The sequence below is a fragment of the Ovis aries genome, chromosome 18, assembly GCF_016772045.2.
Source record: "Ovis aries strain OAR_USU_Benz2616 breed Rambouillet chromosome 18, ARS-UI_Ramb_v3.0, whole genome shotgun sequence".
NCBI lineage: Eukaryota > Metazoa > Chordata > Mammalia > Artiodactyla > Bovidae > Ovis > Ovis aries.
The window spans coordinates 16,446,263-16,461,933 of NC_056071.1; the positions used below are offsets into that span (position 1 = coordinate 16,446,263).

At 44.0% G+C, this 15,671-nt stretch overlaps 1 protein-coding gene across 17 annotated transcripts in view; it reads left to right on the forward strand.

The window, feature by feature from the left end:
• AGBL1 (AGBL carboxypeptidase 1) overlaps nucleotides 1-15,671 on the forward strand; it is a 1,135,995-nt gene that overhangs the window by 117,731 nt on the left and 1,002,593 nt on the right. For 4 of the 17 annotated variants that reach the window (XM_060401594.1, XM_060401595.1, XM_060401592.1 and 1 more), the window contains exon 1: nucleotides 396-539. The exons of the other annotated variants lie outside the window; for them this stretch is intronic. In XM_060401594.1, the coding sequence (XP_060257577.1) occupies nucleotides 482-539 (58 nt within the window). In that variant the 5' untranslated portion in view covers nucleotides 396-481. Of the gene's footprint in view, nucleotides 1-395; nucleotides 540-15,671 lie in introns of those variants that run through there. 17 annotated transcript variants of the gene reach the window in all.

Here is a 15,671-nt window from a genome sequence, read left to right on the forward strand (position 1 = left end):
GAAGTATAATTACAATACTACAAATAATCAAAAGCATGTTAAAAAAGTATATCTTCAATTATATAGCGTATATGAATACTTGTATGTGATATTGTATTCATCCATCCATCCATCCATGCATCTATCCTATCTGCAAAGATGTGTTCAGCATAGATAGGAATGATTCAGTAAATCTAAAGGCAAAAAAAAAAAAAAAAAAAAAAAGGCTGTGCAAACAGAAGAACTTCTTCACCTTGCAATCTAAGCAAGCCATTAACCTCTTCATGGCACTTCTGGATTGAGATTGAAGGGCGAGAGTCATAGAACATGAGGGGTCTGGGAAGAGAGCCAGTGTCTCTGTAAGGGAGATGAAAGAAGCAGGTGGCCTCTGCTGGTAGCTCTGGCAGCTCTGCTCTGGGCTTGCTGACCCGCCGAGAGGAGTCCCTGTGCTGTCCGCCACTCGGGGTGAAGCTGAGCAGGGTGCCCTGTGCCGCATTCCCTTATGCCCTCAGTGCGCTGCTTGCCCCCTGCCTTCCTCCCACCACAGCAGTTCACTCCTGGTGATCTTTTTGTTTGTTTGTTTAATGGATTAGTTTGTTTTGGGCTGTGCTGGTCTTTGTTGCTGTGCACTGGGCTAGTGGGGGCTGCTCTAGTTGCAGTGGGCTTTGTATGGCAATGGCTTTTCTTGTGGAGAAGGGTGTGCAGGCTTCATCAGTTGCAGTGCATGGGCTCAGCAGTTGTGGTGCATGGACTTTCTAGTTGCCCCAACTAGCATGTGGGATCTTCTTGGAATGGGGATTGAACCCATGTCCCCTGCACTGGCACATGGATTCTTAACCACTGGACCACCAGGAAAGTCCACTCCTGGTAATCTTTAAAAAAAAAAAAGCCCTTTTTTTTTGGGTGACAGTTTCTTTGTGGTTTCTGGAGCTAATGGGAGGTTAGTTCAGTTCAGTTCAGTTGCTCAGTTGTGTCTGACTCTTTGCGACCACGTGGACTGTAGCACTCCAGGCCTCCCTGTCCATCACCAACTCCTGGAGTTTACTCAAACTCATGTCCATTGAGTTAGTAAAGCCATCCGACCATCTCATCCTCTATCATCCCATTCTCCTCCTGCCTTCAATCTTTCCTAGCATCAGGGTCTTTTCAAATGAGTCAGTTCTTTGCATCAGGTGGCCAAAGTATTGGCGTTTCAGCTTCATCAGTCTTTCCAATGAATATTCAGGACTGATTTCCTTTAGGATAGACTGGTTGGCTCTCCTTGCAGTTCAAGGGACTCTTGACTGGATAATTGTACTCAAATCTCATATTAACCTATAGTGGAAAAGAATCTGAAAAATAATACATGTATATATAAAATCGACTCTATATATGTAATTAAATACGTATATATATATAAAACTGAATCACTTTGCTGTACACCTAAAGCATTGTAAATCAGTTATATTTCAATTTTTGAAATGTACCATTTTAACTGTCCTTAAGTGTGCAATTCAGTGATGTTAATTACATTTTCACTGTTAGGCAACAGTCACCACTATTGCATTATTTTAAGCAAAAGTTTTCATTTGTTTCATTTAAACATTTGAAAACTTCTAAACAAGTAAAAACTCTTGTCATAAACTGACATTTTCATTACTCTAAGCAAAAACTCTGTGATGATTAAGGAATAACTCCCCATTCCCCTTCCCCTCAGCCCCTGGTACTTCTAATCTGCCTGTATTCCTGTGCATCTGCCTACTCTAGCTGTCTCGTATCAGTGGGAAGAGTCTTACCATATTGGTCTTTTGTAAATGACAACCTTTGGAAGCGCTGGTTGTGTTGGTTGCGTTAGTGATGGGAGCTTTAAGCCTTGGTACCAAGTGTGTTGCTCTGTTACATCTAAACAAATAGGTCACGTAAGGATCAGGCCTGTCTCTTCTTTGCTGTTCAGCAAGAGTAAGATCAGATACATTTCTGTTCATTCATCAAATCAGCAAATATCCACCAGGTGCCTGTTCTGTGGTTTGCATAGCTTTTTGTGCTTCCAGATATTCAAGATAGGATGGTCTCATACACGCATTTGTCTTAGAAGATTTCAACTAAATACAGCAATTATTCTACTACAGTAATACAGAAAACATTCTGTAACACTTTATTTTGCATATATATGCATAATTATATGCTGTTCTCATTATGTATTTATATATACATACATAGAAATTTATATGCCTACACACATATATTTATATGTATATTTTATATACACATGCATATTATACATTTATTATACATACATTTATATACAGGGTCACAGTCACTCATCCATATATATTATACTTTATGAATAATTTAAGGAAACTCAAACATTACTGTCACACTGAGTTCTAACTCAAGAGTCAAAGAGACCCCCCTGTTTATGAGAGCTTATTAGAATCCACACTCTGCTCCTCCCTCCCCTGAGTTAACCTTTCCTATCCTGGTTGTGGGGATTCTCAAAAATTTTTATCTGAACCCTAGGTCCTGATGCCATTGCCCGTGGATTTGGAAGTACTTCCAAACCAGTTCCCCTTTGCAGAGCTGCTGCTTGGGACCAGCCGGGCAGGGTCCTCCCAGCCTGGACTGTGGTGCTGTGCTCCTGGTTCCCCGGCTCAGGCCATAGACCCTCCTCGGTCACATCCCCTCAGTTCAGTTCAGTTGCTCAGTCATGTCCAACTCTTTGTGACCCCATGGACTGCAGCACGCCAGGCCTCCCTGTCCATCACCAACTCCCAGAGTCCACCCAACCCTTGTCCATTGAGTCGGTGATGCCATCCAACCATCTCATCTTCTGTCATCCCCTTCTCCTCCTGGCTTCAATCTTTCCCAGCATCAGGGTCTTTTCCAATGAGTCAGTTCTTTGCATCAGGTGGCCAAAGTATTGGAGTTTCAGCTTCAACATCAGTTCTTTCTGGACACCCAGGACTGATCTCCTTTAGGATGGACTGGTTGGATCTCCTTGCAGTCCAAGGGATTCTCAAGAGTCTTCTCCAACACCACAGTTCAAAAGCATCAATTCTTTGGCGCTCAGCTTTTCTTTATAGCCCAACTCTCACATCCATACATGACCACATCCCCTACTGATGTTCTAACAAACCTGTCTGAGATTAGGGTTTTAGTTTCTCTTGTAAAAATTTCCCATGACAGATGATGGTTCCCACAAGGTGTCTTTGACAGCATCTGGATAGTGTTGGGGAGGTACTTTTTCTTTTTCTTTCTCCAGAACGAAATGGACAAGTTCCACACTGGGCACAGGATCTGGTTAGACCTTTGCACCGTACGTCCATGGTTTTTCTTTTCTTTCACCGTGTAGGAGTTATCTCAGTTTCCATTTCTTTTTTCTCCTCTCTTTCTGAAAATAGTGATGAGAAAGATCCACTTGTCATCTGTTTTCCTTGGTAACTGGCCGTGTGTGTGTGTGTGTGTGTGTGTGTGTGTGTGTGAGCTTTTACCCATCATGCTCTTCCTTCTCCAGCCAGGCAGGAGGCTGGGATGGTACCAGATGGTGTTCTGGATGTCTGTGTTCTGCAGGCAACATGTTCTGTCTCTTGTAAAGGTCCTCCTGCTTTATCCACCTGTTATTTTAAATAATTCTTTTTTCCCCACCACTTTCTGTTTCTGTTGCTACAACCCCGCATCCCATGGCCAGCTCTTGAGAGAATCTAACATTAAGTTCTAGGGCTGCCTACTTTTTTCTTTCTGAAAGCTATCTGATTTATAGATGGTTTGGTCTTGTATATAGAAAGTCATAATGAATCCATTTAAAAAAAGCTATCAAAACAAATAAACAGATTCTGCAACGTGGCCACAATAAAAGGTCAGTATTCAAAAATATTGATTAATATTCAAAGATCAATATTCAAAAATATCATCCTTGTTCATTGCTAGTTTACTGAAATACAGTATTTCTGACCCCAGGGCTGCTGGTGTTGCTAGGTGTCTGGGGTAAGTGCCAGATGTTGGGGTCATACAGACTCGAGGCCAAGTTCCTGCTCTGGTGCTTTCTAATGTTACTTCTGGTGGGTTAATTGACTGTGAATAGTCCCTTCATCTGTTAAGTGGGAATTGTTATGAGATATACATCAGGGCTTCCCTGGTGGCTCAGTAATAAAGAATCCGCCTGCGATGCAGGAGCCGCTGGAGACATGGGTTTGATCCCTGGGTCAGGAAGATCCCCTGGAAGAGGAAATGGCAACTCATTCCAGTACTCTTGCCTGGAGAATCCCATGGACAGATGAGCCTGGAGGGCTGCAGTCCATGGAGTCGCAAAGAGTCGGAAATGACTGAGGCAATTGAGGACACACCCATGCATGAGAAATAAGTTAATGTTACTTTTCCTAGTCGTGGCCAAGAAATTCTGTCAGCTCCAAATTCAAAACATATCCGTGTTCTTCCTGAGAAGATCCCTCTAGCTCAGTGGTCCCCAGGCTTTTTGGCACCAGCGACTGGTTTCATGGAAGATAATTTTTCCATGGATCAGGGCAGGGATGGTTTTGGGATGATTCAAGTGCATTCCATTTGTTGTGCATTTTATTTCTAATCTAATGCCACTGTTCATCTGATAGGAGGTACCAGTCTGCGGTCCACAGCTTGGGGACCCCTGCCGTAGTTATACCCTGAACATTTTAAAGGGGACCGCCAGCCTAGATAGCATATTCAAAAGCAGAGACACTACTTTGCCAACAAAGGTCCATCTAGTCAAGGCTATGGTTTTTCCAGTGGTCATATATGGATGTGAGAGTTGGACTGTGAAGAAAGCTGAGTGCCAAAGAATTGATGCTTTTGAACTGTGATGTTGGAGAAGACTCTTGAGAGTCCCTTGGACTGCAAGGAGATTCAACCAGTCCATCCTAAAGGAGATTAGTCCTGGGTGTTCATTGAAAGGACTGATGTTGAAGCTGAAACTCCAATATTTTGCCCACCTGATGTGAAGAGTTGACTCATTGGAAAAGACTCTGGTGTTGGGAAGGATTGGGGGCAGGAGGAGAAGGGGATGACCGAGGATGAGATGGCTGGATGGCATCACTGACTCAATGGACATGAGTTTGGGTGAACTCCGGGAGTTGGTGATGAACAGGGAGGCCTGGCGTGCTGCGATTCATGGGGTTGCAAAGAGTTGGACACGACTGAGTGACTGAGCTGAGCTGAACTGAACAGTGACTATGGATACATCAATGCTGGGGCTACAGCAGTAGTTAAGAGACAGCTGACATTTAGGTAGTTTCTTCTTTTTTAAAAAAAATTTTATATATTTATTTACTCTCTGTTTTTATTTCATTTATTTATTTATTTTACAATACTGTATTGGTTTTGCCGTACATTGACATGAATCCGCCACGGGTGTACGTGAGTTCCCAATCTTGAACCCCTCTCCCACCTGTCTCCCCATATCATCTCTCTGGGTCATCCCAGTGCACTAGCCCCAAGCATCCTGTATCCTGTATCAAACCTAGACTGGCAATTCATTTCTTATATGATATTATACATGTTTCAATACCATTCTCCCAAATCATCCCACCCTCTCCCTCTCCCACAGAGTCCAAAAGTCTGTTCTATACATCTGTGTCTCTTTTGCTGTCTCACATACAGGGTTATCATTACCATCTTCCTAAATTCCATATATATGTGTTAGTATACTGTATTGGTGTTTTTCTTTCTGGCTTACTTCACTCTGTATAATCGGCTCCAGTTTCATCAACCTCGTTAGAATGGACTTTAGATATTCTTTAATTTTTTTTTTGTTCAAACAATGTTTTCTAGCTTTCCATGTAAAGACCTTGGGTTTCTTTCTTAAATTTATTACCCAGAATCTAATTCTTTTTGTAGCCATTATCAATGAGATTCCTATTTTAAACTTCATTTCTGAACTGTTTGTTGCTAGTTTACAGAAATGCAATTGAGTTTTGAGTATTGATTGCAGAACTTTTTAGTTCTAATAGTTTTTCTGTGGATTAATTTACTTACTATATGTAAGACCCAACCATCTATAGATAGGATAGTTTTACTTCCTCTTTTCCAATTAGCATTTCCCTCCTTTCTTCCTTCCCTTCCTATTAAATGCTCTGGGTAGAACTTCCAGTACAGTGTTGAACAGAGGTGGTAAAAATGAATATCTGAATCTTGTTCCTGATCAGAGAAGGCAAGCACCCAGTCTTGTTTCTCCATGAAGTGTCATGTTAACTATGGGTTTTAAGAGATCGCTTTATCAGAGATAAGAAGATCCCTTTATCAGATATTAGTAAGTTATCTTCTATTCCTAGTGTGTTGAGCATTTTTATCATGAAAGTGTAATGAATTTTATCAAATGGTCTTCCTGTGTCTATTAAAATGATAATATGATTTTTGTATTGTATTTTGTTATTATGATGGATTAATTGGTTGATTTTCAGAGGTTCAACCAACCCTGCATTCCTGCAAGTGGGTCAAGAGAAATCCCCCTTGAGCATTGTCTATAATACCTGTTAGTGATTGCTGTATTTGGTTTGCTTCACACAGTTCTCTACTGCTTTCTACTCTGGTTGGTCTCTGGTTTCTACTCTGGCTTCCCTAGAGTCCTTTTTTCTTTTTGAAAATAGAGCAGCCAGAGAAATCTTAAAATACGTTATATCATTGCTCAAAATTCTCTAGTGAATTCCTCACTTAGAATGTAGGTGAAGCCTTTACAGTGCCTACCAGGCCCTCTGTTACTCCTTACTCCAGCTCCTACTCTTCTTTCCCCATCCATTTTGGCTTCAGCAGCCCTGTCCAACTTTCTGTTCCTTGAACAGATCAGGCCTATTGTCATTATAGAGGGTCTGGGCATGCTTCCTTCTGACATGCAGAGGACAACTTCCATCCCTTCTTTGTTCAGGGGTTGCCTTCTCCATGAAGCCTATACTAGTCAAACTTTAAAATTTTGCAAACTGGCCCTGAGCATCTGATCTCTTTACTCTATTTTTAATTTTTCTTTTTTTCTCCATGGCACTGATCACAATTGAGAATACTAATTTAATATATTCTTCAAAAATAATTATTGTCTATTAATTATTTCCTTAACCTTATCCCTTTGGAGTGTAAGAATCTTTGTTTTATCAGTTTATCTCAGCATACGGTAAGTTCTCAATAAATATTTGTGGACTGAATGGACAGTGTAAATAAAGCTCCTAGACCAGTGCCTGAGTTTTGGAAAAGGTTCAGTGAATATTTGATGGTGTTCTGTAATCAAGCACTATTAAATGGTGGGGGTAGAATATGGATCTAGTGGTAAAGAACCCATCTGCCAATGCAGGAGACATAAGAGATGTGGGTTCGATCCCCGGGTCAGGAAGATCCGCTGGAGGGCATGGCAACCCACTCCAGTATTCTCGCCTGGAGAATCCCATGGACAGAGGAGCCTGGCAGGCTATAAGCCATGAGGTCTCAATGAGTCAGACAGGAGTGAAGCAACTGAGCATACAGTCACACACAGGGTAGAGGGTGTTTTGGAGTTTGCAGACTGGAAGGGAAGACAGACATTAGTAAAATAACCATGAAAGGAGTGAAAAATTACAAACTGAACTGAGAAATTTAAAAGTGGGGAGGGGTGAAGGATGAATATACCAACAGAGGACCTGGACCTCGGCTGCTGCTGCTGCTGCTGCCGCCAAGTCGCTTCAGTCATGTCCGACTCTGTGCGTCCCCATAGGCGGCAGCCCACCAGGCTCCCCCGTCCCTGGGATTCTCCAGGCAAGAGCACTGGTGTGGGTTGCCATTTCCTTCTCCAGTGCATGAAAGTGAAAAGTGAAAGGGAAGTCGCTCAGTCGTGTCCGACTCTTCACGACACCAGTGGACTGCAGCCTACCGGGCTCCTCCGTCCATGGGATTTTCCAGGCGAGAGTACTGGAGTGGGGTGCCATTGCCTTCTCCGAGGCCTAAGCTAGGGGTCCTGAAAGTCTTTCCTGCAGGAGTGACACCTGAAATGGGAGGTGAAGAAGGAGGGGAAGGCCACGGCATTTTAGGCTGTGTCATTGGCAAGGACGGAAGACAAGTTACAGGACATGTTTCAAAGCCTGGCAGAAGGTCAGAGGGACAGAATTACAGAGCATGAGAGGCTGGGCTGGGGCTGGGCTGGAGCGGGTGGCAGCTCCCAGGCTTGGTGGGGTCTCCAGGAGCATGTTTCAGATTTGGGTGTTTTTGCAAGAGTGAAAGTAGTTGTGGGAGTTGCAATGTGATGGTTTTCTAATCAGATGATCTTGAGAAGATCATTTCAGTTGCAGCCTGAAGACCAGTTTGAAGGGGACCTGGAGTAGATATTTCCTGGGAAATTCCCTGGACACAGAAGCATGGTGGGCTACAGTTCCTGGGTTGCAAGGAGTTGGTTGTGATTGAACACACACACATGTTAGAGTTGATATGGTTAGATTCATTCTGGGGTTATCATAGTAGGTAGGTGAGAGATATTTGGGTGATTTAAATTTCTTCCATTTACTCATGCACAACTCTATTTTCTGATATATCTAACGCGATTCTGCAGTTCATATACATTTATTATACAGAAAATAAAATGTAAATTTCAACCAAGGACCAATGACTCTAGAAATTACATTTTTCCGTGAAGTACCAAACCCCCATGTGCTTGAACTAGGGTGGAAACAACAGAGGAAGGGGCAAATTAAGACCATTCTAGAAGTTAAAATGGGGGAGTGTGAGCACGTGGGGTGATCTGGATGATAAGGGCATACAGAGAGAAGGACGGACGCTCAGTTTCTGAGACAGCAGTAGTTCTATTCTGTGGCAAGGGGAAGACCAGAGAGGGTCATGTCTTGGCTAGGAGAATATCAGGGTCCTAGACAATGGCACCCCACTCCAGTACTCTTGCCTGGAAAATCCCATGGACGGAGGAGCCTGGTAGGCTGCAGTCCATGGGGTCGCTAAGAGTCAGACACGACTGAGCGACTTCACTTTCACTTTTCACTTTCATGCATTGGAGAAGGAAATGGCAACCCACTCCAGTGTTCTTGCCTGGAGAATCCCAGGGATGGGGAGCCTGGTGGGCTGCCATCTATGGGATTGCACAGAGTCGGACACGACTGAAGTGACTTAGCAGCAGCAGCAGCAGCATCTAAATATCAAAGCTTGCAAGAAGCTTTGGGTGGTGTATAGACTCTAATGTAGCCCCCTAGCCCGTCACCTCTGTCTCCTGGTGTTTATGCATTTGAATAACCCCCTCCCCTTGAGGGCCTTCCCAGGTGATGCTAGTGGTAAGGAATCTGCCTGCCAATGTAGGAGGTGCAAGAGATGTGGGTTGGATACCTGAATTGGGATGATCCCCTGAAGAAGGAAATGGCAACCCACTCCAGTGTTCTTGACTGGAAAATTCCATGGACAGAGGAGGCTGGCGGGCTACAGCCCATGGGACTGTGGAGAATTAGACAGGACTGAGTGACTGAGCACAGCTCTCCTTGAGAATGGGTAAGATCCAAGGCTTGCTTCTAGACAATAGAGTTTGGCCAAAGTGAGAGTGTGTTACCCCCATGATTGCATTGTGTTCTAGAAGACTTTATCTTGTTTACATACTGCCTATAAAAATGTCATGATTGATGAAGTTGGTAGACAGGTTTGTTGGCATAGCATCTAGGAGCTGAGGATGGTCTTCAGCTGACTAATAGCAAAGACACCAGGGTCTTTAGCCTCACTGTTGCAAGGAAATGGATTCTGTCCACGATCTGCTGGAGCTAGGAAGCAGACCCTTCTGCAGCTGAGCTTTCAGATGACAAGGATGCATTTCTGGCTGACACCTTGGTTGCAGCCTTGAAAGACCATAAACAGAGGATCTAGTAAGCCACGAAGTTCCTGCCCCGGAAAAACTGAGAGATAGAAAGTGTTGTTTTAAGCTGCTAAGTTTGTGCTAATTTTTCACATAGACATAGATAACTAATATAGATCACGATCATTATATCTAGACCTTTGGAATTATAGAATATTTGACCTCCCTGAAATAGTTTGACTATTTTATTTTTCTCCAAGAGGGAGAAACCCATTTTTTCTCCAGGGGCCTCTCCTGACTAGCTTGTGGCAATCCTGCCAGCGCATCATCTGTGAACACATGCAGGGATGAACCCTCACTTCCTTGCTTGGTAGTGGTTCTATTAGAGATACATGCAAGTTCATGGTATGTTCCAGGGACTGTGCTGGATTTTAATTTATTTTTTCCTTGATCTCCTTCTTCACACTACGGTTATCAGTTAGACCCTATTAAATCTACTTCGCTGGTGAGGATGCTGTGAGATTTGGAGTGATCCAGTAAACCCCAGGACACAAGACCACAAAACCGGCAGATGCAAGCTTCAAACCCCAGCCTTCTAACTCCTAATTCAATGACTTAGACCCAGCATTCAAAACCTCTGTGGGTTGGTACCCGATAACTTCTCCATCCTTGTCTCCATGACTACGTTTGAACATCTACATCCACTCAAGCTTCAGCTAAACTGTAAAATGCAGAGCCATGAATTAAGCCCCGGACTCAATGCAAAGAAGCTGTATTGGCTCTGTGACAGATTAATCGTCTGACCTTGTGCTAGTCACCTTCATTGAGAGATGTTTTAGATTTCTTCTAGCACCTTGCTTTGCAGTGCCCAAGATTAGCTGCCCTGTGGCATGTGGGATCTTAGTTCCCCAACTGGCGATTGAATCCCCACCTCCTGGATTGCGAGGTGGATTCTTAACCACTGGAACACCGGGGAAGGCCCTTCTGGTATGATTTTAAAAGTAGAAAGAGCTGTATGTGATTAGATCTGGAGAGATGTGGACTACTATTTCAATGCTGCCTCTTACTAGCTGCTGGAACTTGGGCAGGTTATTTACTTCTGTGAACCTCCCTGCTGCATGTGTAGGATTAGAACTAGTCATTTAACCCTCCAGTATTCCTGGGGAGGTTACATATGATGGGTGTAGGACACTTAGCATAGCACTGGACATTTATGGGGACTCCCCAAATTATGGTGGTAATTATTAAAGACTATTGTAAAAGCTCTTAAAATTTATTTCATTTTGAAGACGTAAATTAAATTGTTGCAATTCTGTGGCTTCTGCTAACTCTTGGCAAGGGAATACATACAAATTTTGCAAAGGCTTAAACTTAGCTTTTTCTGAGGAGGAGAACTGAAGTGACCTGTGACCTCAAGAGGGCTTCCCAAATGGCGCTAGTGGTAAAGAACTGGCCTGCAAATTCAGGAGACGTAAGAGATGTGAGTTAGATTCCTGGGTCAGGAAGATCCCCTGGAGAAGGAGATGGCAACCCTCTCCAGTATTATTGCCCGGAAAATCCCATGAACAGAGGAACCTGGTAGGCTGTGGTCCATAGGGTCGCAAAGAGCTGGACACGACTGAAGCAACAGCACACCCGCACACACGTGGCCTCTAGAATCTGGACTGAGTTATCCTCCGCATTGTGAAATGGATACGGTGGAAGCCATCCCGTTTCTCCTTTGCCTGTTGTAGTTCTCTGGGAGCAGGATATTCTGCAAACATTTATTAAATGACCCATTCAGTGATTACACTCAGGGAGAGTCGGCAGAGGAGGAAATTTTGGCATTTCTAGTTTTAATCCCATGAGGACTGAGTTCAAACCACATGGGATGATGATATGGGTTTAAACAGAATAGTGGCATCTCAAAAATCTTTATAGAACCAGTGAAACTATCAGAACCATGGGCGCTGAATGTCCATGTCCAGCAGGGGGCAGTCTAGAACACCAAGTCATTCATTGAATGCTGTGGGCTTGATTTCTTAGCATGGAAGTAACTCACTTTCACTCATTTTCTTACTTGTTTAAACTTTAGCTGCTTGCATTTTTGCTTTATTGTTTGTTTAACCATTGGTTGACAAAATAGCTGGGTTTATGTTCTTAGTGTTACACCAGGGGATCAGGAGAGAAGCAGAGCACAGTGTTCAGACATTTATCCCCCAGACAGAGCGAACACACAGAGGCTTTCGGTGACATTCACACGGATGCCTGGATCTCAGCGCCACGTGGGGGACCAAACGCTTTCTGTTTGCTCATTAGTTCATTAGCTGATTCCAGTTGTTTGCTCTTGTTTAGATCTCATATGGATCCTATACCTTAACCTGCATCTTTACAAGCTTAATTTTTTTAGAGGAAATTATTTATATTATCTTCCCAGTAGGCACACGATGTGTATATGGGCCTTGAAATAAGGTTTCCCAGATAACTGCTAAGCTTTGCTGCGTGAGATATCTCTGATATATATTTTATTCCATTTTAATGTATTCATTTTCATTAATGAAGCTAGTTTGTTAACTGCTGAACTGATTTTACAGTTTCTATTGGGCCACAACCTACAGCTTCCCTGGTGGCTCAGATTGTAAAGAATCTGCCTGTAATGTGGCAGAAACCGAGGTTCGATTCCTGGGTCAGGAAGATCCCTTGGAGAAAAGAATGGCTATCCACTCCAGCATTCTTGCCTGGAGAATTCCATTGACAGACAAGCCTGATGGGCTACAGTCCATAGAACGTCAGAGTCAGATATGATTTAGTGACTAAGAGCAACAAATAATTGGGTCACAACCTACAGTTTGGAAAACATTGTGCCTGGAAAATCTCGTGACTTACAGTTTTAAGCTGAGCCCCCTCTATTTCCTTCTCCTTGACTGTGCGTTATCTGAGTTTCTTAAGGGTTTCCTTCCCCGTAGTTCAGATGCTTCCCTGGAGCAGTTCTCTGTTCAGCTCTTGATTGAATTTCTTCACAGATATCCCCTGTTTCTGTGGCTACAACTGGTGTTGCTACTGTAGTGATTCATAAATATACCCAACTCTGGCTGTCCTCCAGAATCCTCAAGCTGTGTTTCCAGTAGCATTTTGAATAGTTCTGTGTAGCTTTGTCCCCATCATCTCGAGCTCAGCAAGTCTAAAATCAAACTCAACATCTTCTCTAAACACCTCAATCTCCCTCCTTCCAGGGTTAATTGTTCTCCCAATTACCTTGGCTAAAAATTCCAGGCCATCATTGACTCTTCCTTTTCTGTTGCCCTTTATCATTGGCCTGTTTATCATCAAATCTTATTGATTCTGTTCCTGGTGAATTTGAGGTTCTTACTTTATAAGAAGTCTGGAGACAAAGTGATAGGTAAGAGTGGATTTATTTAGAGTGAGACATACTCTACAGATGGACTGTGGAGTCTCACAGAAGGTGCGCGAGAGAGGCCTTGAAATATGCTGTGGTTAGCTTTTATGAGCTGGGTAGTTTCACAGGCTGGGCTTCCCTGGGTTGAGAAGATCCTCTGGAGGAGGGCATGGCAACCCACCCCAGTATTCTTGCCTGGGAAATCCCATGGACAGAGGAGCCTGGCGGCCTACAGTCCAAAGGGTTGTGTAAGTCAGACACGACTTAGTGACTTAATGACAACAATAAATTTCACAGGGCAGGGAGGATCATTCTTATTTCACGGGAGGAGTGAGATTTCGAGAAATTGGACCGCCGCCCATGTTTCGCCTTTTATGGTTGGCCTCAGAGCTGTCATGGCACTGGCGGGCGTGTCACTTAGCTAATGAGACTCAAAGTCTATTGGAAGTTGAATCGCCTGCTGCCTTGGATCTAGTTGGTTCTCACCAGCCTCTGCGTGTCTGGTGGCTGTGCCATTCCCTTAAAAGTTGTGCTCTGCCCCCTCTCCTCCTGTTTCAATTCTGTGCTCAAATTCTTCCTCTCGCTTTTCCATCCTTGACACCATACCCTCTTGATCGAAGAAATGGAATGGCTTCTTATTATCTCTGAAATTGTATCTAAACTTATACTGGATTTTGGCCTCAAACCGATGTGCTTCGTTGCTCTAAATGTGCCCTTTGCTGTATCACAGATTGCTCGCCCAATTAGAAGGACAAAGTATTTGTAAAGAAAGAAATATTTTCTGGTTCCTCAGGAATCAATCTCCCATCTTCGACTAATGCGACACTTACCCTGTGTTTTCTGCTGTATCCGTCCCTGTTTGGATTCGTGTTTATTTATTGTGTTATCACATGACTGGCTTCCCTGGTGGCTCAGATGGTGAAGAATCTGCCTGCAATGCAGGAGACCCGGGTTCAATTGCTGGATCAGGAAGATCCCCTGAAGAAGGAAATGGCAACCACTCCAGTATTCTTGCCTGGAGAATCCCATGGACAGAGGAGTCTGGCAGGCTACAGTCTGTGGGAGTCGCAAAGAGTTGAACATGACTGAGCAACTAACACTTTCACTTTTCAACGGAGCAGTACCCGATAGGTGATCCCCCAAACAAACATGCCATGCAAATCAGAAATGCAGAGTTGCCCCAAGACCTGGTCATGATCTAAGACTGCTGCTGCTACTGCTGCTAAGTCGCTTCAGTTGTGTCCAACTTTGTGCGACCCCATAGACGGCAGCCCACCAGGCTCCCCTGTCCCTGGGATTCTCCAGGCAAGAACACTGGAGTGGGATGCCATTTCCTTCTCCAATGCATGAAAGTGAAAAGTGAAAGTGAAGTCACTCAGTCATGTCCGACCCTCAGCGACCCCATGGACTGCAGCCTACCAGGCTCCTCTGTCCATAGGATTTTCCAGGCAAGAGTACTGGAGTGGGGTGCCATTGCCTTCTCCAGATCTAAGACTAGGCTAGACTTTTTGCTTGGGATGCCCCCATTGTTTCTTTTCCTGTTTCAACAGTTCCCTTCTTCTCTGCTAACCCCCTTTGATGAACTCAATATGGCTACTCTTCTTTTGAACCCCCAAATACTGACTTTCATTTTGTCTCAGCCCAAGCCAGGCCTTCTGTACTGTGGCTCATAGAGTTTCCACACTGGCTTGGGATCTCAGCAATGCCTGCAAAGTGCCTCTTTTTAGAATCCCTAAGGTTAGGGAACCATTAGCTGAAACTGCCCGCCTTGGCCAGGCACTTGCATGAGTTATCTTGAAATAAGAGGTCCTGATAGTGAACACAGTTCATTATGCCAAAAAGTAACCAGGAGACTTTGGGAGGGGCTGGAAGGAGGGCGGAGATGCCAGTCCACGTGCCCTGCCGACATCCCAGAATCTTTCTAGACAGAATACATCTTGGCTGAGAGATGCACACACCGCCAGGAAGGACCCTGAGGCAGACTGGATATGAGTTAAATGAGATGATTGGCCAGAGACAGCCTAGAAACTAATCCCATCACCATAAAACCCGAGACAGCAAGCCTCATGGCAGAGCAGTTCCCTGGGTCCCCCGCTCTCCACCAGGCACCCCTTCCCAATAATGCCTTTTGTTTTGTCAGTACACGTGTCTCCTTGGACAGTTCGTTTCCAAATGTTGGATAAGAAGGTGTTCCCCTTCCTGCAACACCACTATGTAGACTTAAAAAGAGGGTGACTGAGGAAGCTGCAAGTTGATTCAAGGAAACTGTGGTTAGGAAGGAGAAATGACGTAGTCCGTTGGTGAAAACTAGCCTTGCTTTCTTTACAAGTGTCTTGAAGCTGGGTGGGTCTCACTGGGCTGGGGTCATCCCAACCATGGATTTGTGCCTTTGGGTATCAGACCACTGCTTTACAGGATTCTCTCACAGGTTATGGGGAGCAATCATGTTTCAAGCACCTAATTTCTATTTTAGTTTAGTTTACTTTTGTTCATTGCTTTGTTATTATTATCTTTCACTGTCGGCTCTATTGTTCAGTGTGAAAGTGTTAGTTGCTCGGTCATGTGTGACTCTTT